This window comes from Polypterus senegalus, chromosome 1 (genome assembly GCF_016835505.1).
Source record: "Polypterus senegalus isolate Bchr_013 chromosome 1, ASM1683550v1, whole genome shotgun sequence".
NCBI lineage: Eukaryota > Metazoa > Chordata > Cladistia > Polypteriformes > Polypteridae > Polypterus > Polypterus senegalus.
Window position 1 is genome coordinate 275,884,445 of NC_053154.1, and position 21,981 is coordinate 275,906,425.

The 21,981-nt window shown below is 34.8% G+C and overlaps 1 protein-coding gene across 2 annotated transcripts in view; it reads left to right on the plus strand.

Moving 5' to 3' along the window:
• Positions 1-1,511: 1,511 nt before the first annotated feature.
• Positions 1,512-21,981, plus strand: part of hps1 (HPS1 biogenesis of lysosomal organelles complex 3 subunit 1) — a 44,457-nt gene continuing 23,987 nt past the window's right edge. The window contains exons 1-9 of one of the 2 annotated variants that reach the window (XM_039774819.1): positions 1,512-1,691; positions 5,816-5,932; positions 11,296-11,430; positions 13,212-13,354; positions 17,905-18,013; positions 18,164-18,324; positions 18,885-18,987; positions 20,408-20,512; positions 20,918-20,987. In XM_039774819.1, the coding sequence (XP_039630753.1) occupies positions 5,816-5,932; positions 11,296-11,430; positions 13,212-13,354; positions 17,905-18,013; positions 18,164-18,324; positions 18,885-18,987; positions 20,408-20,512; positions 20,918-20,987 (943 nt within the window). In that variant the 5' untranslated portion in view covers positions 1,512-1,691. The remainder of the gene's footprint in view (positions 1,692-5,815; positions 5,933-11,295; positions 11,431-13,211; positions 13,355-17,904; positions 18,014-18,163; positions 18,325-18,884; positions 18,988-20,407; positions 20,513-20,917; positions 20,988-21,981) is intronic. The other variant, XM_039774827.1, reaches the window with a different exon arrangement.

The window sequence follows — 21,981 nt, forward strand, 5'->3', positions numbered from 1 at the left end:
ATTTTGACCACCTTCTTAATTAATAACCAGTTTTGCTGCTAATTAACCTTTTTTGCCTTAATTTTTATTAACTTGACTTGGGCCCCTTAGTTTTTTTTTTTCCTTAATGAGCAGCCAAACAATAATGAAACACAAAATAAGCTGCCACATGACCAGCTCACTGGTGCCCATCACACAATATCTGAAAATAAAGAAAGGTGAAGTTCTCAGTATGGTTGATCTCTCAAGTTACCAAAACATATTGATGGAAAACCAAAAATCAACAGTTTTGGAAATGTCTGCTGTGGCAGAATGAGAGCAGCTATGAGCCATGGAATTAAATAAAGAGTTTAATAGCATGAACTGGCTTCTCATTAAGAAACTAGTTGGAGTGAAATTGGCTGGACTTTGACATTCCAATTTAGCTGGTCATCGGTTGGCTCATTTCTCAACTCAATTCTGTTTGGCTGCCATTTAATGAAGAAACAAATCAGTTCCAAACACTGAATCCTTAAAAACAGGGCAATTAAAATGAAAGGAAAAGAAGATAATTAGCAGTGAAAACTGCTTGTTGATTAGGAAAAGGGTTAGAATGAAAACCTGCAGCCACTACGGCCCTCAGGGCCTGGAGTTTGACACCCCTGTTCTGACTGTATTCAGGTTGCTTAACCTGTGACTTATCCATACTGCAGATGCAATGAAATATTTATAGTCTGCAGAAATGACTCCTTGGCCACTTTGAATAAAGCTGTCAAATATTCCAAAACAACAGAACAGTACTGTAGTGTTTAATAAACTTCCAGAATTATGACAGAGAATCTTGAAATTCACAGGGCCTCAGAATTGTCACGCCAGTGTTATTTTGAGACTTGTTTTATTCCCAAAATGACTTTTAATGTGATAATTGCCTTATTCTAGGCTTTGAATGGCGCAAATATATCCTTAAATCTCGACTCCAAAAATGAATAGGAATTGATGATCGATTGTGAAATGTATTTCTAAAGTTATTTGGAAAATGAATGTAGTTTCGTCTGTGATTAATATTTACAATATACTATTAATATTGATCTGTCTACATAAAGAAAACCCTTACAAATGCACTGGTTCGCTGCTATTAGGTTTATTTGACACTTTTAATGAAGGGAGCGGTAAACAGAATGAATAAATAAGCACATCACACTGCATCATTACAGCATAATACGGCTGTCAGCGGGTACTAAATTCAGCACACTGCCTCTCACAACGGGGTCGAAATGACTCGCACTGTTCAAATTACGGCGCAAGCACCGTCCGAGCAGACCTTACACGTCTTCGCCCTTTTTGTTTCCACGACTTAAAAACTTGCGTATTCAGGCGACAATAAATCTGCTACGGTGTTGGCGTGTGTATGTGTGAGGATATCTTTCGGTAGATGTACGCAGAACCGCGACATTCACGGCCGCACCACTAGACATCCTTAGCTGATTTTTTAAAATCCAGCTGCGCCGCTGCACTGCGAGTAATCCGGGTAGCTGGAGCTGTCACGTGTCCTGTCACATGCTGGCTTCGTAAACAGAGCGACGAAAAACGAACACAAGTTGTGCTGAAAAGTGTAGTTGGGGTAGTGACGCTGATATGTAGTGTGTGTCGAGTATTATTTGTAATCTCTCTACCAGCATTCGGTTGTGACTGGGTCAGACTGTATTCCCTGAGAGATCTGTGAAGTGGCAAAGGTAAGAGGCATCTTTTTATCCTTGTTGTCGTGTCAGTTTCCTGATGCAGATAATTTGGACCAAAGGATTTTCAAATGTTTTAAATTCGCTACAGTGTTTATGATGCCAAAGTTACTTATTTTTCAGCTTGACCAATACTTCGGAAAGAACATATTCCGCGTTTTCATAATATGTGAATTGTACACCCATCATCTTCGTTGTCTCATAGCCAGTGCTGTATATATTGGGAGCGTGCCAGGTTTGCCAGTGAACCTGACAGGTTTACCAATTTTGGGTTGGGCAGAACTCCGCTGCGGTTTCATATCGTGATTCCTCTTGTCAGCAAATTGAGAGTTTAAAAGTGACCCATCGCGAATAACATTTTAGATTGCCAGTCAAGTATCACAGTTAGATCAGTACTAGGAATATGGGAGCATGACAAGTGTGCTGCTAAACTGAAAGTTTCACATGCAATCACAATGCGAAGAATTTCTTTCAAAATATTGATTAATTCTTTACGACGGAAATTAATTCATAACTTTTAAAATAACAAAATTAATAGCTGGCCTTCTGATGTGGTTTTCTTTACGTTATTTATTTGTTGATTTGTTAATTGTAAAATGACAATAACGTGGGATTTTGTAACACCTGAACATAATAATATCTTCATATAAATGTGGATTCTCTTAAACTTATCGAAAACACTAAATTGTAATGCATACCCTGTTTTTTAATCCACTGTTTCAAACATTTTCCTTTTAGCTGGAAGAGCCTTATTCAGGCCAAAGGCTGATTTGTAGTTTATGCAGAAAATTAACTTTTGATACAAGCACGTGCGTAAAATTATTTTGTTTACATTTACTCTTTGCTGGTTTTATATTTTCTTACATTTTTTTGTAAAATATATTTCAATTATTAAAAAATAAACTAAAAAACATAAAATAACTTGTCACCCACATTGGAGCTACACTGATATCTTACGCGGGGTTCTTTTGCAATATCATTCTTGCTTTGTCAAAAAATAAATTTGCAAGTAGAAGTCAAAGCAACTTGGCTCGGAATTAGGCATTGGTGTCCTAGTTCTGTGAGAAGTATTTGAGCCCTTCCTGAGATCACTAGCTTTGCAAAGATTTTCCAGCAAATGCTTTCAGATCTTCAACCACAATACACTGTTTGGAAAAGGGCAACTTACTAAGGGGAAAAAAAATCTTTTTTTTACTTTATTTAATGAGCAAAGTTATCTAATGCAAGCTACCACTGTGTGAAAAAAGTTTCCTCTAGTTAAGCCAATTGAATTAAAGAGATAATTCTAGTCAGTTGGTTGAATATAGCCAGGTTTGAGTATAACCTGATTTACAGTCCGCCATATTCAATATAACCTTCACTTATTTTGACCCTTACCATCAGAGTCAAATTACCAGTACAGTACAAGGATTCAACAAGCTGTGAAATTACAAAAAAGTTCTTGATATCTATCAGTCTACAAAGGACTACCAAGCCATTTATGGAGCTCTGATATGCCACTAAACCCCATAGAGAACCATAATTGCCAAACAGAAAACACTTGGAACAGTAATGAATCTTCCCAAGAGCAGCCAGCGTGCTAAAATTACTCTCAACAGCACAACATACAATTTAAAGAAAATTGCAAGGGGTCCTTAAAAATCCAAAGAATTACACGATTTTGTTTCCACAGCAAAGTCACAGTTCATGGCTCGATTATCAGAAAAGACACTGGGCAGACTTCATTGAGCAAGGTGGTAATCACTAATGACCAAGAGGTCCCACGTTTGTTTCATCTGGCCATAGTACATTTTCGCAAAATGCTTGAAGATCATTCAGGTTCCTTCTGGCCAATAAGCACCTGAATGACCTTCAAATCGTTTGTGAGAATATGCTAGGGGGCAGATGAGACAAAATGGAACTTTCCAGATGACAGGCATCATCAGAACATTATAAAGACCGTTAATTAAATGTGAAGGTGTTAGTATGGTGGTTTGGGAATGCATTGCTGGCACAAGACCTGAACCATTGAACTGTAAATGAAATACTCACACATTCTGCTGTACAGCAGACAATTCTTAAGGAGAATGTCTGGTCATCTGACCATCAGCTGAAGCAGATATAAATAATGATACAAAAGCAAGTCCACAACACAGTAGCTGAACGGAGGGAAGATTCAAGTTTTGGATAGGCCTTGTCAAACAAAGCCTACACTTTAGCCATTATAATAGAGATATTGTAGCACGGCCTGAAATGAGTAGTTCTTCCTCAAAAACCTAGCAGTGTTTCTGATTTAAAGCAGGTCAACAAGAAAGAGGACTAAAACTGCTCCACAACATCGTAAAAGATAGATATTAATTTACAAGATGGTTTTGTTGCATTAATCGTCACTAAAGGTGGCATAAGGCACAAGCAGTTATAAAAGGTAAGGAGTGAGGCTTTAGGAGGGGCCGTCCTTGTGGTCCTCAAACCCACAAAATGTCAAAGAAGCTAAGGTTTTAATTACAACTTAAAGCAATAACAAAAAGGATACAACAAATGTGACACTAAGGCAAAATAATCAGACATTTCACACCTCCCCTCCGTCTAGACTTTGTGTCTCTAACTTCTTGCACCTCTCCTCCTCTTCTTCTTCTTCCTGCCAGTTGAACTTTTATCCAATTTTCTGCCAATGATAAATTCACTGGAGCAATTGGCATGGGCCTCTTTTAAGTCAGATCATTGAAGTACTTACAAGATCACTTCCCATCTTCTGTGAAGCATTTATGGGCCAAACCTACCCTACAAAACGTCTACGGTCATCTGCCCAGATCTCCCAGGTATCTCTGCCAGACTGGTGGTTCATCTTTCACAAGAGGACCAGACAACCTTTCAGGGGCTCAATAGCAGTCTGTTGCGGCCAGCACTTACATAGGCAGGGAATGCCTAGTTTTTTTATTGTACATATCCCCCACTGTCCTTTCATTATCCTTACATCCACTGAATAAGTCATGGCAATGTCTGCCTGCATCTCCTTCAAGCATCCCATCTGAGTAGGTTAAGACTGGCCTCCTGCCTGGGTAGTGTTCCAGCACCTTCTGATACAGGCCCCGATTTCAATTACCTTTACAGGAGGCATTCATTTTTCATGTAGTGCCTAACTGGATATTCATTCCATTTATAACATAATCACTTAGGCTCCCATTATCTAATGTTCAGTTTTTATTTAATATCTGATAATCTGTCAGACATTTGTAATAAAAGAAGGAAGTAGGAAGGGTTTTTTTTTTTCACCTGCTTGTTATTCCCAGTTCAACCAAAATTTCCAAGTCAAGATCTGAATGTTGCCAAGTCATGGCTTGGAAACGCATTCCATGAATATATTATTCTGTTTGGAAAAAAATGTTTTATTTTCCAATGTCATTAGCTGTCATCTACCCAACTAACTCCATTCATACCTGTAAACTCTTCTATCCTGTTACCTCTCAATTTCCTTTTGCTTAAAGTGAAACATTTAGTAACTTAAAAATTTCCTTATAACTTATGTGTAAATCTTGGATTAACTTAAACATTTCCTTATAACTTATGTGGAATTCTTGGAATTAGTCTAGCTCAACCAAAACTGCTCACTGTTTTTGCAGATCACGCATCACAGATACTCCTTACATCTTATTGCTCTTCTTCATTAAAAAAGACAATTCTATTGATGATAATGTAAGCTGTTCATACTAAAAAATATAGGCTACTCCTGTAAATCATTAGATGATGTGATTAAAAAAAAAATCCCACAATATCACATTGCATGATCCGGAGTGAAACTGAGTGGAGAGATTTAAAATTTCCAATTTTTATTTGATTATTCAAAATGGAAGGTTAATCTAAATTGAGCTGTCATGTGCCCCATTGAGGAATATTAATTCCAGCCTTGTAAGTAATACCTGTAATACCTGTACTGTAATACTTCCAGGTCCCTAAAATTGAATTAAGTGGGTTTGAAATGAATGGAATAAGCATTCTGCTATATCTGAAAATCGGTTATGAATTTGCAAGCTCCAGTGGAAATGGCTGAAGTGCACTAGCACATTTTTTCATGCCTGTAGAAAAATACTAACTAGTGTATAGATAATAATTTGGCTAATCTGAAGTTCCTTCCTTCTCGACAGATGAAGTGCTTGCTGGTGGTCACTGAAAGTGCTGAGATACTGTTCTATTGGACTGATGCAGCCTTTGAAAAGAACTTACGAGAGCAGTATGGAGCGGTGGAAAATAATGAAGATAAAGTGAGTTCATCTAAAGAGAAATGTATTATTCTGTATGTGACTATGTTTGAATATTACATAATGGGTCACTTTTAATCAGATGGATAATGTCTTCTCTGCCTGAAGTAGTATTTGTGAAACCTTTACAATGGCTTCCTGTTGCAGTACACTCTGTGGAACAGTTGTCATCAGACCTTGACATTTTTTGAAGCTATGGTTGTTTGTTATATAATATTTTCCACTGTTTTATATAAAAAAAGGTTACAATGTTTGTTTGTTCTGCAGATAAAAATATATTTATTTTGTGGGTTTTACATCAACAGTAAACCTTATATCTAAAATATTTGTAATTATATGATTGTGTTTTTATTTCAGAACATGGATCTGTTGCTAGATAATTCTCAATAACATCCTAATGAAAACCTTAGCAGTGTAGCTGTAAAAAACATACTTTGTTTGGTGTTTGTTTTGCAATATTTTCATGTTAAGTTACATCTGACAAGCTATGCTAAGATAAAGTGACGTTTTCTTTAGTGAGTTTTTCTCAGTTATCATAAATTCCTGCATAGAATATAGTCTAGGACAAGAGTTCCCAAAGTGGTCGATATCGACCTCCTGGGGTCAATTTGAACTTTCTAGGGGTCGATAGTTTCAGTAAAACAATTTGGGGATCGACGACAGCAAAACTAGACCCCCTTACTACTGCTATTTGTTTGTTACTTCAAAATATTTTTGAATCCAATAGATACCTAATTAAGAAGTAAAAAAATTCAAAAAACACTTTTTTGATAAAAACACATTACATACCAAACTTGCAAACGAAAAGGTAAAATGTGTCATTAAAAGAGTCCCACGTAAGAATGCATGAAAATACACGTAGCACAAACACGTCTGTGGATTGTCTTATCGAACGTATCAAAGCAAGTGCGGACATGAAAAACTGTTGCATGTCCGCACTTGCTCACGGTGGGACGAGACGACAGATATTCGATATGAGCAGAATCTATCAGTCTTGTACGGTCATGATTTCATAAAACACTATAAATTGTTTGTTTGATGTGACATGTACTTATTTGTGATTTGAACTTTGTATATAATTATTTATTGAGGAGCAGTACTATGAAAAAGAAAATCAGAGGACAGTTTATTTATTCGAGTTTGAACAAAAATGTTCTGTTTCAAGTAAGTACATACTTTGGTTTTTTTTTTTATCACAGGGGCTGTCAAAATTGTTTGTTAATAAAAGTTTTTATTTCTTCAGATAATATGACTGAACCAAAAAAGAAATGCAGACAGTATAGCTTGGACTATTTGTACTTATTTTGAATTTACATATTTATTTCATAAATGTCAAAAATGTAAAAAAACTCATATTTTTTTGCTTTAATTTTTGTTTCGATATTAAATGTTGCACAAAATAATGCCATATTCTGTAGTCCTTTCATCTTTTTCAATCATTAATTACAAGTGATTAAAATGAAAAGTTTGATATCTAGTGAAATATTTAATATCGAGTACTGTACAAATGTATTAATTTCGAGTAAGTAAAGTAAATGACTAGGGGGTCGACGGTTTTAAAAGTTTTTGGTAAAGGGGTCTGTGGCCGAAAAAAGTTTGGGAACTCTTGGTTTAGGACATAATAACCTATAAAGTGGGAGTTCTACAGATTTTAAAGCATATGTAGTCTATATTAAGTGGTGTTAATATTAAGTGGTGTTACTAGCAGTGGTCTTGTCTGTGTTAGTGTAGTACAACATGTATAAGATTTATTGGTAACATTTGACTTGTCCATGCATATTACAGTTTAAAAAGTTCTACCTCCAAACATGAGCATAATATAAATGAAAATATTTTGTCCCCTTTATTACCACTATTCCTGTATAATGCAAAAAATGTAAATTTTCCATTGGAATATGATTTGTGCCAGGCATTCTAAACTAGCTGTTTGGAAATGTGCAGTTCAGCAAAAGTTGTATTGTGAAATTGAAATCATCTTTAAAAATGAGTCCATTTTAAAAATAAAATCTGTAATATTAGTAAAATAATGACGTTATATTTCATAATAATTGGATCAACTAATTGAAGGAATGTGCATTCTGGTGCATTATTTTAATAGGACCTCAAGAAAAGGTAAAACACACACATACACATATAATATGCCTCATAATATATATGAGGTGAGAGATGATCTACTGCATCAGCTGATGTGAATCTATATCTCCTGAGAAAGAAGCCCTTTGATTCATATGGCAGAGATTTATGCTTTGATACTGTCCAGATTCCATCCCACTGTTACAATTTGATCTTAATCTGATTTTTGTATTGTAAATTGGCATATCATCACAGTATTTTTAAATCTACACATTTTTGTATGGTACCATTCATCATAGTTAAACTACCAGCAAAAACTGACATGTGAATGAAGTGTGTAGATGCCATTGTTTCAGATGAGGTAATAAGCAGGCATCGTTTAATTTATGCCAAGGATTAAGTAACACATTTTTACATTTTTTTGTTTTTATTTAGATTATAATTTAAAAGCATTTTCTATTCTTGATGATGTATTCAATTCTTTCCCTAATTTGACTTATTAAAAATGTTTTTCTTTATGAATGAGCAAAATTCATTTTTCAGAAAATGTGCATAATGAGCAGGGAATGAGAGCAGCATGTTAAAGCCACTTTAATCAAAATAAAATGCGAGCAATGATGTATCTTTTTTGGGTGACACCCTTCAGACTGCTGACCTTCTATCAATGTACAAAACTGCTTTATCCAAAATGTAGGTTTCGTAAGGAGTCCGACTTCTGTCAAGGCTAGTGAAATGGTAGTAATTGCCTAATGACAATATTTTCTCACTCACTGGTCAATTGTAAGCATCTGGTTTGAAAGTACATCCTAGTAAGTCTGGTTATCTTGATTAAATACCTGATAACACTGTACAATTTAAAGGATAAGTCTGATACTTTTCAAGTCAAAGTAATTTTCTCACTATCATGGTGTATATTAACTTGCCACGGGGAATTGTGTTCCGAAGTAAAACAGTTAATTAATTAAAAAAAAAAAATGTGTTTGCAGTTAAAATGATGTCTGCTAAGTACAATTTTTTTTTTATAATTCTTTGTAAATTAAGGTGTATGCTTATTAAGCTATGTAAAGTATAAATTACACCAAGTGAAAAGCATACTGGAGGAGACGGCAACTCATATTTCTTGAAGCGAAAACTAAGGTAAACCCAGTGTGCTGTACCTTTGCATCCAAAATGTAATAAATACATTAATTATATAAGCTAAACATTTCTGTAACTGTTAATTTGGCACTGATGACTCTGGTACAATTTTGCACTTTGCTCCAATGCACAGAAAGAGTTTTTTTTTAAATCCCTTCATTTGTTATTGCCATAATTACAATTAAATATTTATGTGCTGTATTTATTTAGGCCAGCTGTTTCAATGCAATTTCTATGTATTATTTCTTTGCAGAGCTGTTCTTGATGATTGATTTTTTACTGCTAGACAATTTCTTGTCGCATCAAAAACAGACACAAGAAGGGTTGACAGTGTGTGCGTAAATCGGATCATTCATCTTTTAAATTCTTGATGACTGCTAGGTATCTTAATAAGTAAATTACTACATTATTTTAACATGCACATTGTTAAACCACCAAAAGTCCTGTATTATTTAGTACTTTCACAAACAGAGGTTCTGTATTACACACAGATGTCTTCACTCAGAACAGTTATTCTTCTAAAAAATACACATTTTGCCTCAGACTTAGGAAGGGAAGGGATGACGTGAGAGGCATTGAAGGCATTCAGTACAATTCTACACATTGCTCTTTCATAACGCTCCTTTTCGGTTGGAGAGCTGCAGCAGGATAATCTTCGGCCTTGTCCAGGTTTTTTTTTTTTACGTGATGGAGCTGTGTAGTCTGCCTCGTTGATGCAATCTGAATTGCCATAAAAAGTGTGTTTCTTGAAAAAAATGCCAGCTTCCCAGCAGCAGCTCAACTATGGTTAGAGAGGTATGTGTTGCTCTTCGCGAAATTTCTTTCAGTTTCAAATAGCTGAGACAACTGTACTGGATTTAAAAATACATCTTCTCAAGTCAGCCTGATTGTTTATTGAATGTGGTTTAGTTATAATTTAATCTCTGGAAAAATGCCTAAATATCTTGCATAAACATATGACAGCTTTAAGATTTTTACACTGATAAGTAGTATTCTTTTGGATCCACAAGTTGACAAAGAATCAAAATTTTTCAGCCCAGTCTTATTTGTTCTTTATATATATACTGTGTGTGCAAGCAAAAAATCAGAGTTCAACCACCACCCAAACCCTGGCGTATATATCCATCATAAGGTGAATATTCAGCTGTGTTTGAAACAAAGCTAACAACTGCATTTGACAGACTAGTTGATCATATTTGGCTAGCCTGTGTAATGAAACATTATTTTACTTCATTCCATCTTGTAATAAAAACGACAACTGCCAAAGATATTTAGCACACTGACTGACTATTTATTTATCCCTTCGATGAAATACCGTAATTATTATTGTCTTGTCTTGATTTATATTTCCAGAGCCTTTTAGTCTTAAGGTGCTTGTGGAGGAACTAGTACTATTGTGGAAGACCAACTATGTTTTACATAGTGAACAAATATGTAGCTGTTTTTTCAGTGTTTCTATTGATATATTCCCACAAAGAGGAGACTTTTGGATGATATTTGGAGAGATCTCCCATTGCAGCTGCCATCATGATTACCTACTCAAAAATTATACAGAGAACTCTCACATGCCAGCAGGCAATTTGGAGGAGGATCAGGGATAATCAGTCAATTAAGAAAAAAACAATTGAATTCCTTTTTTTGCCTTTCATTAGTCTATTATATCAAATACTCATGGCAGCCCTGTTATACAAAGACTATCGCTTGTGAAGATTTTGTTTACTCTAGGAAAATTTGCCTTTTGTTTTAACTGCAACATCTAATGAACTCTTGCTTTTTCTGTTGAAAAAAACATCTGCTTCCTTTCAAATATTGAGTTAAACTTCAGTGACATTTTTTTAATGTATTTTGTTACCATTTTTCCACTACTCCAAAAGGAAGTGGTAAAATACTTGGATGTTAACTTTTTTATTTCTCTATGGTTTTCTTTACCATACACAAAGTGTTTAAAATATTTTATTGTATTACTTTGTATATTTTTATCTGTTTTTGTGCATTACATTATTTTAGGTATTTTAACCCATACAATAAGATGACCAATAAGTATACATTATTAAAAGGCTTAACTTGTCATAAATATATGGAAAATTGTATATGATCCATTTGAATGTAATATGCAAACTCTGATGTTTTGTTCCTCTTTCCTTACTTTCCTGCAGTTGCCAGCTGTAGAAGATAGCATCAATACCCTCTTTGCACCTTTAATTATCTCCTGCAGCACTTTAATTGAGAAAATAAATGATATTTACACTTCCTTTGTCACAGAAAATGGGCACCATTACATCTTACATCAGGTAGGCAAAGCTTGTGGCTCTTTTTAAATTATAAATGTGAATCTTATTAGCTGTAAAAAGTGTGAAATGTTCTCTACAAATTTGTCAAACTGAAGATTCTGTTTCTATGTTTTGGTTATCAGATATTCAAATGTGTCTGAGCTTCTGGCAATTTTTGTTATGGTCAGTGGTTTTCTTCAGCCTCAGAAATTATTTATAGTATTTGCCTTACCTCCTTATGAAATCTGGATGAAAACACACTTACATTTATTTGCTTTATCATATATAAATAAAGGTAATCAAAAATAACCAACTCAATGTTTTTAAACAAAAACATGTAATCATGTTTCTTCAAATCTAGAAATGCTAGAAATGCACTGACTGGGATTTTTCTGATTCTAAATTGGTCAAACTAGTTTTTTGTAGCAAATCAGCAATATGATTTCCTTGTCACTATTTCAACTTGTCACATACAGTTAGGTCCATAAATATTTGGACAGAGACAACTTTTTTCTAATTTTGGTTCTGTACATTACCACAATTCATTTTAAATGAAACAACTCGGATGCAGTTAAAGTGCAGACTTTTCACATCATCAATGAACACTAGTGTCCCAGTGCCACTGGCAGCCATGCACGCCCAAGCCATTACACTGCCTCCACCGTGTGTTACAGATGATGTGCTATGCTTTGGATAATGAGCTGTTCCACGCCTTCTCCATACTTTTTTCTTGCCATCATTCTGGTAGAGGCTGATCTTGGTTTCATCTGTCCAAAGAATGTTTTTCCAGAACTGTGTTGGCTTTTTTAGATGTTCTTTAGCAAAGTCCAATTTAGCCTTTCTATTCTTGAGGCTTATGAGTGGCTTGCACCTTGCAGTGCACCCTCTGTATTTACTTTCATGCAGTCTTCTCTTTATGGTAGACTTGGATATTGATCCGCCTACCCCCTGGAGAGTGTTGTTCACTTGCTTGGCTGTTGTGAAGGGGTTTCTCTTCACCATGGAAATGATTCTGCGTTCATCCACCACTGTTGTCTTCCATAGACGTCCAGGTCTTTTTGCATTGCTGAGTTCACCAGTGCTTGCTTTCTTCCTCAGGATGTACCAAACTGTAGATTTTGCCACTCGTAATATTGTAGCAGTTTCTCGGATGGGTTTTTTCTGTTTTCGCAGCTTAAGGATGGCTTCTTTCACCTGCATGGAGAGTTCCTTTGACCGCATGTTGTCTGTTCACAGCAAAATCTTCCACATGCAAGCACCACACCTCAAATCAACTCCAGGCCTTTTATCTGCTTAATTGATAATGAAATAACGTTAGACTTGGCCACACCTGCCTATGAAATAGCCTTTGAGTCAATTGTCCAATTACTTTTGAGCCCCTGAAATGAAGGGATTGTGTTAAAAAAATGCTTTAGTTGCCTCACATTTTTATGCAACCTTTTTGTTCAACCCACTGAATTAAAGCTGAAAGTCTGCACTTCAACTGCATCTGAGTTGTTTAATTTAAAATTCATTGTGGTAATGTACAGAACCAAAATTAGAAAAAAGTTGTCTCTGTCCAAATATTTGTGGACCTAACTGTTAAGTATTTATCAAGCTTATTTAGCGTCTTGTTTCCTTTTGATAGGGCTGAATTCAGTATTTTAAGGTATAAATTAGGGTGGTTCTTTCTTGGTGACACCACACATAAAATAAATATCCATAGGTTAATAGCAGTATGCACAGTGAATAGAACCACGCTTTAAGATGTAACTTATATATGAAATAGCATGAACTAATTGTATTTTTGTTATTTTTTTCAGTTTGGAGAATGCTTGTACATTGCTGTAAATGGGGATGGATCAGAAAGTGAGGATGACCTGAGGAGAAAGATATTTGTGTTGAAGAAACTCATGGAAGTGCAGTTTGGGATGGTGACCCTTAACAGCACCCTTTTAAAAAAGGAGTATGAGTTTTCAAGCTTATAAAAATGTGTTGTTTTATTCATGTTTTAATATAAGTTGCAATGGGAATGGAAAACAGAATAGGGCAGAAAGAGAACAAGCAAGCCTGCTGTTGCCGGAGAGAAACCTTCGCAGATAGAATCCTACTTGGCCATTGGGCTGAATGAGTTCCTCTTTAGCTTTAGTGGTTAAAAGGTCTGTTCCATAATCCCAAGACCCTGAGTTTAAGTCCCATTGTTCCCATTTCAGGTAGGGTTGTGTGACTGGGTGGGAAAGGTGGGTACTTGATGAATTCCTGAGCAGTGACAAATGGTGGCCAGAATATGAAGGTCGTAGCATGTGGAGCAAGGCTGTGGGAGACCAAACCTGCTACCTCCAGCATAAGAGGCACCCCCATAAGTCGAAGCTCGATATGCTACCTTATCAAAGGATGTTCTGCATTAGCTCCATTGGCTGAAAGGGCTATTGCGTAATGCAAAGACTAGGAGTTGGAAGTGCTGCTGCTGGCTCAAGGAGGACAAGCAGCTGAGAGGGAGGTGTTTGCTCTGAGCAAATTCCTGAGCTGAGACATCATTTATATTATCTGTAAAATTGTTTAACTTGTATATGAAGCATTAGTTAAATTGTAGTTTTCTGAATAAAGAATACTGACTGTTAGGAATTGTTACTAAATTTGCTGTTGTTATTAAGACTTTGTTTATTGTTCTTGTCATAGGTTTATGGGGTATAAAAAGCCAGGAGGACCAATTTAAATGGCAAGCTGTCACAGCCAAGAAAAGCTAGAAAATAAAGTAGAGCTGCTGATTAATATTAACTTAACACGTGCAATTAACACATTTCTGTGATTCATTTTTTGAACGCAATTCCTAAATGCATTGATTTAATCCAGTTAATCAGTTTATCCTGTATGATCCATAATCATGATACATATTTAAAAGTTTTTTTTCAGTCTGTCCTTTGCTATTTAAAAACCTAATCTATGGACATTTTCAATCTAATTAATGAGTCCTCCTCTCTAGGTAACAGCAGTAGAGTTGAATTGTGTATATCAAACAGTTAAGCACAACCTGGTCTATAGCAGTGCTGATTGTGCACAAAGCTTAGCCATGATTTTATCTTTCTGTTTCTTAATATTTGATTGTGTAATTGTTAGCGCTTTTGTTATTTTTTCTTGCAACAAAGCAGTTCACTCCATACATACTCGTTTTCCCAAATATTATAGCAAGACCTGGTAGTTGAAAGAAGGGGTTGGTAGTCACTGGTTGTTGTTTGTGTTACGCAGAACTGCTCAGTAAACTAACAGGAGAATCTTAATATGCATAGGTAGTGATTATTAAAGCTGTTTTGTACTGTATTCAGAAATTAATCAGAGTTATTTCTGCTTTATAGAAAAACATTAATATGCTTGAAACAAATGCAATAAATTGCAATTAAAATGCAATTCATTTTGATTAAAAATTTCAGTCATGCAAATAATCATGATTACATTTTTTACTCAAACAGCAGTCCTAAAATAATTTTGGGAAATGGGGTATAAAAAGCCAGGAGGACCAATTTAAATGGCAAGCTGTCACAGCCAAGAAAAGCTAGAAAATAAAGTAGAGCTGCTGATTAATATTAACTTAACACGTGCAATTAACACATTTCTGTGATTCATTTTTTTCGAACGCAATTCCTAAATGCATTGATTTAATCCAGTTAATTTGACCACACTTCACACTTTGTTAATGAATCCAACTATTAATAGTATCAGTAATAATATTTTTTACTTATTTGGTTGACACTTTTATCCAAGGCAACCTGCAATGTTTGAGATACAATTGGTTACCTTTCTTTTGTAACTGGAGAACAAGCAGGTTACGTGACATGCTTATTATGGTCACATAATGTCAGTAGCGGAGTGAACGAGTTTCATTTCCATAGTGCACTAACATTACAGATGGACAATCTATGAGATTGTGATGAGCATCATTGCCATTATTCAGGATTCACACATTGACGGTAAAAAAGAAAGGGAAAAAAAAAGTCAAATTGCATAGTATAGTATTAAATCCAGTACAGTACATGTAGTGTAAATATTGCTATGGTGATGTCTGCTACTTCAAGTCTGCTTGTAAAAAAAGCTGTTGAGGTATAGGTCTGAATGGGAGACAGAATGTCAGGGGGTCAGCTGTGTACCCGACAACGAATTTGTTTGGCACCAGTCACTCATGGCTATATATCTACTCTGAAACAACACATTGCAGGTGCTAGCCATGTCCAAACAGCTAAAGAGCAGATGAGTGAAATTGCTCAATTCCTTACACCTCAGATTTCCTCCAAAGCAGACATGGTGTGTTGTTGTTGCTGTTTAATTAACTTTATATTGCCTACTGTAGCCTATCATTATAACCTACATAGCCTATTGTAATCAATAAAACAAGGCTATAATCAGTGCATATTGTGCTAATGGATAAGATAGTTATATTTATTTTATAATTAATTATTATAAAATAAAAATGTGCAGTTTAAAACATTTAAGTAAATAACTATCAGTCTATCCTGTATGATCCATAATCATGATACATATTTAAAAGTTTTTTTTCAGTCTGTCCTTTGCTATTTAAAAACCTAATCTATGGACATTTTCAATCTAATTAATGAGTCCTCCTCTCTAGGTAACAGCAGTAGAGTTGAATTGTGTATATCAAACAGTTAAGCACAACCTGGTCTATAGCAGTGCTGATTGTGCACAAAGCTTAGCCATGATTTTATCTTTCTGTTTCTTAATATTTGATTGTGTAATTGTTAGCGCTTTTGTTATTTTTTCTTGCAACAAAGCAGTTCACTCCATACATACTCGTTTTCCCAAATATTATAGCAAGACCTGGTAGTTGAAAGAAGGGGTTGGTAGTCACTGGGTGTTGTTTGTGTCACGCAGAACTGCTCAGTAAACTAACAGGAGAATCTTAATATGCATAGGTAGTGATTATTAAAGCTGTTTTGTACTGTATTCAGAAATTAATCAGAGTTATTTCTGCTTTATAGAAAAACATTAATATGCTTGAAACAAATGCAATAAATTGCAATTAAAATGCAATTCATTTTGATTAAAAATTTCAGTCATGCAAATAATCATGATTACATTTTTTACTCAAACAGCAGTCCTAAAATAATTTTGGGAATTGGCGCCCTCTAGTGCCAGGAACTGGAAATACTGCTGCAGGAGTTTGTATTCTCTGTCCTGTCTTCTGTTCAGCTGACCTTGTTGGCAGAAGAGGCAGAATCAAAAATGGGGGTGGAAATGATGTTGGGGTTCCTCCTCCTTGTTTTCCTCCATTCCATGGATGGAAATGGAAAGTGAGTGATGAAATGTTTCACCTTTCCACAAAATCGGGTGTGTTCTGAAAGGCTTGCCAAATCACAACTGTCATTTTTGTCACATATACAGAGTATAGTGAAATTCTTACTTACATGTATTAATCAACAAACAATATGTTATCACTCTCTGACTCTATGATTAGTGAATATAGAAACATTACATTGAAATTACTATCTCCCTTACCTGAAAAATCTCAGATCATAATTAACAACACTGTCTACCATTAAGAGACCCGTCAAATTTCATTGAAATTCTGATGACACTCCGGTGTAATTTTCATCAATTGTGTCAAACAGGACTGTTATTGTAAATCCAACTCCAGATAGAAAATCTATCCCATGTGTTCCCACTAGGATAAACATTGCTGAAGACATGTAAGCACATGTAGCAGAAATGTATTTCATTGCCTTTAAAAATGTATTCACATATCTCATATCACACATTATATTACTTCATATATACCAAGACAAGTTGTATTGCCCAATTCACTCAGAAACAATGACACTACCAGCTCATTTGTTCCTGCACTCACTCCAAGCTTTTGTGCCCACTAAATCCTAATTTCACACAAAAAGAGCACAGCAGAAAGTAATTCTCATTCTCATTCAGCTTTTTTTGGCTCATACAGTATATTCTGAGGCCTGCAGATTTGTGTGTAACCTTGAGATGTTTTAGGGCTTCTTTCATTATAATGCGGTCAGATACTGGACAAAATTTGGTGGGATGTACATTCCTGAGCAGACTAGCAACAGTCTTCCAGCTTCTCTATTTCCAGGTTATTTTTTTATTGATGTTTTTCATGAAAATGGATTTGTAGCTATTATTTTGGAATTGTGATACACACTTTTAACATTCGTATGTAATTGCTAACATTTTTGCAAACTTAAAAGGATTACTTGAAAACAATCCCATGTGTTTTTACATTTTTTAGTAATGCTAAATTTGAATAATGAAGCTTAATGTGCAGTTCTTTTCTTTCCTGTCCTTAAATTGATGTATTATTTATATATTTTTATTGCACCGATACAGTACTACATTCAAGGGTAGTGTTTTATATTTTTGCCCTTGTATTAACAGAGCAGTATTAAAAACATGTATTGTACAAGCTGAACTGTTAAGTTTTAATGCAGGAGACCTTATCAAATTTTCAGGATCAAACATCTTTCTCTTCTTTTTCTCCTCCACCACCAGACTTCGTCCTAATGATACAGGGAAGCGCGGTCGATTGTGGAAAATGTTGCAGGGTCTTCTTGACACTTACGACCTTTTGAGAAACCAGGAGCAAAGCTTTATGGTAGAGGTACAGGGACAAAAATCTCTTTTAAGTGGATACTATGAACATAGTTTTCAAATTAATATTCTAACTCAATAACTAGTTTCCTTAAACAACTTGAATGAATAAAATCTATTTTGTATCCCACCGCCAATCATTTTTTTTATACTGCATCAGGCTGTAGAGCGTCTGATCCATCCAACATTGTGTGAACAGTGCATTGAATTTCTAGAGCGTCGAGTTGTACAGCAGATTAATGGAAGTCCCGAACGTGCTGGAGAGGAAGTACTACATGCCTTCATTCTAGTACATACCAAACTTCTTGCTTTTTATTCAAGGTACATTTTTAGTGTTCACTCTAGCATTTTTGAAGTGCTTAGTCATAGACACAATTTTAGTTCATGTTTAGTTATTTCTTTTAATTCTTTAGAAAAATTTTTCCAGTATATATAGTATACATATATAAGAGCCAATATTTTTTAGATTGATTTTCATTTTTTAAACATTGAAAGCCTATTTAATATGCTTGCCGCAAGTGATGTTGCCTTTTCTTTTTAAAATAAAGCAATCTAAATATTACAATGGTGAATGGTGGGCTCTGGAAATCAAAGAAAGAAAGTAGCAATATTGATTGTTCACACACGGGTGTAATAGCATGGTACATGACTAAGGCTGAAGGAAAGATGTAGGCAATATTACAGCTATTTTGTGGTAAGAATATACACTTTATTGTAACATTTTTTTTGTTTGTGGGCTGTACTTTTTCCATCACAACACAGGGAAACGTGTAAATTCAGATTTTTGTGGGGTTTTTTTTATGTAGATTAACTATTTTTCATATTTTTTTCTCTCCTTTCCATAAACAAAGTAAGTAATGTCTAGTGCTATTTCTCTCTAGCCGAAGTGCCAGTTCAGTGAAACCATCAGACCTCCTTGCCTTGATTCTGATCATTCAGAATATGCACCCTGACATCAGTGACCATGGAGACACTGCTGCAGAGGTAAAGTATTTAGGTACACCTCTGTTTTACCTTGTATTGTACATTTCTAAAATATGACATCTTTGGGGTGAAAGATACCTGATAATATGCCATTTTGAGAGTAATATTATTTTTTCATTGTTTAGCATGCCTTTACTGCTTGATATGCAACCTTCTCTGCCTAAAATTCTTCCAGACTATACGGGAAGCCTGTTTATTCTGTGTGCTTATGATTTTAATATTATTATCTCTTAGTCTAAACTATTTTGTATTTCTTACTTTTTTATTCTGTTTTAGTACTAAGGTGTTGTACCGTGTTGGCCATTATGGATGTAATGAAAAGTCAAGGAAAATGAGACATTTTTGGGCACACTAAAAAGATTACAATTTGCAAGTCTTGCCTGAAGAAGGGGCCTCAAAAGCTTGCATATTGTAATCTTTTTAGTTAGCCAATAAATGTCTCATTTTGCTTGACTTCTCATTATTCTGTTTTAGAAAGTTCTTGAACCCAAATTGTGTGATGCTGTTGCCTTCAAAGCCAAAATTGCTTTTCTTCTGATTATACTATTTTGTTTAATTCCTCCATTAAAATTCCCTGAAGTTTCAAGTCTCTTTAAGTATAGTGTAGAAACTTATTAGGATTTTTCTTTTGTTGTCATTTTTTTTTTTCTTTTTCTAAACTCTGTACTAGAAGTAAATTGTTGTATATCATTTAAAATTGTGTGCTCAATCCTGACCAATGATCATTCTAAAAAAAAAAAAAATTTCAAACCATTAAAGAAATAGTTACACTGTAACTTAAGAGCGAGAATAAAAATGCTAAAAAGGGAGGACAAAAAGTGAAAGGATTTTCTTTTGTTTAAAATACCAGCAGGATATTCTCGGCTGAAAGCCTTTAAACAGTAAAGTATCATCATGATATTTTAAGCAAATGAAACCTGACATATACAGGTATATTAAGAGTATATACTATGTCCAGTTTCAAACTGGGAACGAGAGCAGCCCTTGCTTTTATAATGAATCATCCTAAGCAATAAGCTAATCACTAACAGTGCAAATCATATAATTATACTGTTAAAAGCTTTGTTCAAAAAAATCTTGGGGAGGTATAGAATTAATATTTTGAGTAAATAACATTGATAGGCTGCAATAATAACATTGGGTAACATTGTTCCCACTTGGAAAAGCAGTACACAATTTGTTTACAAACGAGTTTAAGTTGCAGTATAATTTACCATTTGCACATCCCTTCAGTAATTCTGGGACATAATTTGTGCTAATAAACAATTTTATTTCAATCAAACAAGATTTTCTTTTTCCCATCACTCTTTCCAGTACAGTGTTGGCAAAGACAATTCTATCTGCCAGAAAGAACAGTTCCCATATTTATATCACGTAAGAGGTGCTACTAATTTCTCTTTCTGTTATCTCCAACTTTTAGCCACCATCACTTCATACTTACAGTAGCGGTATTGTCATTCAGGAAAAGGGGAGAAGAGACCTGTTAGCTACTAACATTTCCACTCCATCTAACACATCCCAAGAGGTAATTTTCATGCACCTTGACCTATCATTCTTATCCCCAGCTCCAAAAGCATTAGTGATGACCAACGTACAGTGTAAATGCAGTTTAATATGACAGGAAAAGAGTGGAAAAAGGGATACAGTATGTTTACTTACACTTTTACCAACCTACCTGGAAAGGGGTCTCTTTTTGAATTTCCTTTTCCAAGGTTTCTTCCATTTTTTCCCTACAAGGGTTTTTTTGGAAGGTCTTCCTTGTCTTCTTAGAGAGTCAAGGCTGGGGGGCTGCCAAGAGGCAGGGCCTGTTAAAGCCCATTGCGGCACTTTTTGTATTGTATTGTACTTTCTGTTTGTGTCTGGTGAAGTGCAGCAGATAAATTTGTCTTAATGTAATAATAGCAGGGGGTATTTTTTAACCTTTTTTTAGGATTTTGATGTTGGTTCAACACCTGAAGTTTACTATACTCCACAGCCTTCACCGACTGGAAAGAAAACAGGTCTTATTATCACTTTGTATTCCTCTCTACTTAATCAGTTAACATTCATGTTGTTACCATTGTTCTTGTTTCAGACCTATAATTTAGCTTTCTGTGTTGTAAATATTAATAATGGAATGATCCTAGCAGTTAAAAGTATTGCATGTTAAATTTGCCAGTTCACACTCTATCACTAACCTTTGACCTTGTTTAATTGTCTGTGCTACAATTGGAAAAATAATTTAGGTTAACAAGTATACTAAAGTTTGTACAGTACTTTTAAAGGATAAGTTTGGTATTTTTCAAGTCAAATTTATTTCTTAACTATCATGGCATTTATTAATTTGCCACATGAAATTTATGAAGCATATTTTTTATATAAAAATAATAATGAGCCCGCTCTTGTGCTTTGGATGGATACCATGGTCCCAATTTGAAAAAAAGTATTTGAACTTTTGACTTGGAAAAATATAAAATGTCATGAGGTGATTGATGATCACTATAAAAGTTTTCTTCTTTCTTTGGCATATACAGTGGATTCACAAAGTATTCAGACCCTTTCGTTTTCTGTACATTTTATTGTGTTGTAAGTTTAATTTTAAATGTATACATTTGCCATTTTTGTCCATCATTCTTCTCTCAATATCACATAATGTAACTCGAAACTATAATTGCTGGCACACTGGATTCTGCAAAGTACTGAATTAAAGAGTCCGAATTTTTAGATGAATGACAGATTTCAGTTTTTGACTTTTTGATAAATTTACAAACCTTTCTGAAAACATGTTTCCATTTTGTCATTATGGGTTATTGAGTGGAGACTGGTGAGCAAAAATAGCAAATTTGTCCATTTAAAATGAAATCTACGACACACTGTGTGCAGAAAGTGAAGAAATCTGAATACTTTCTGAATTCAATGTAAATTTAAACAGTCACAATAAATTGTGTCATTATATGTACAGTGTTATGCTGCGTAGCATGGCGTTCTCTGATGTGCATACTGAAACTGTTTACT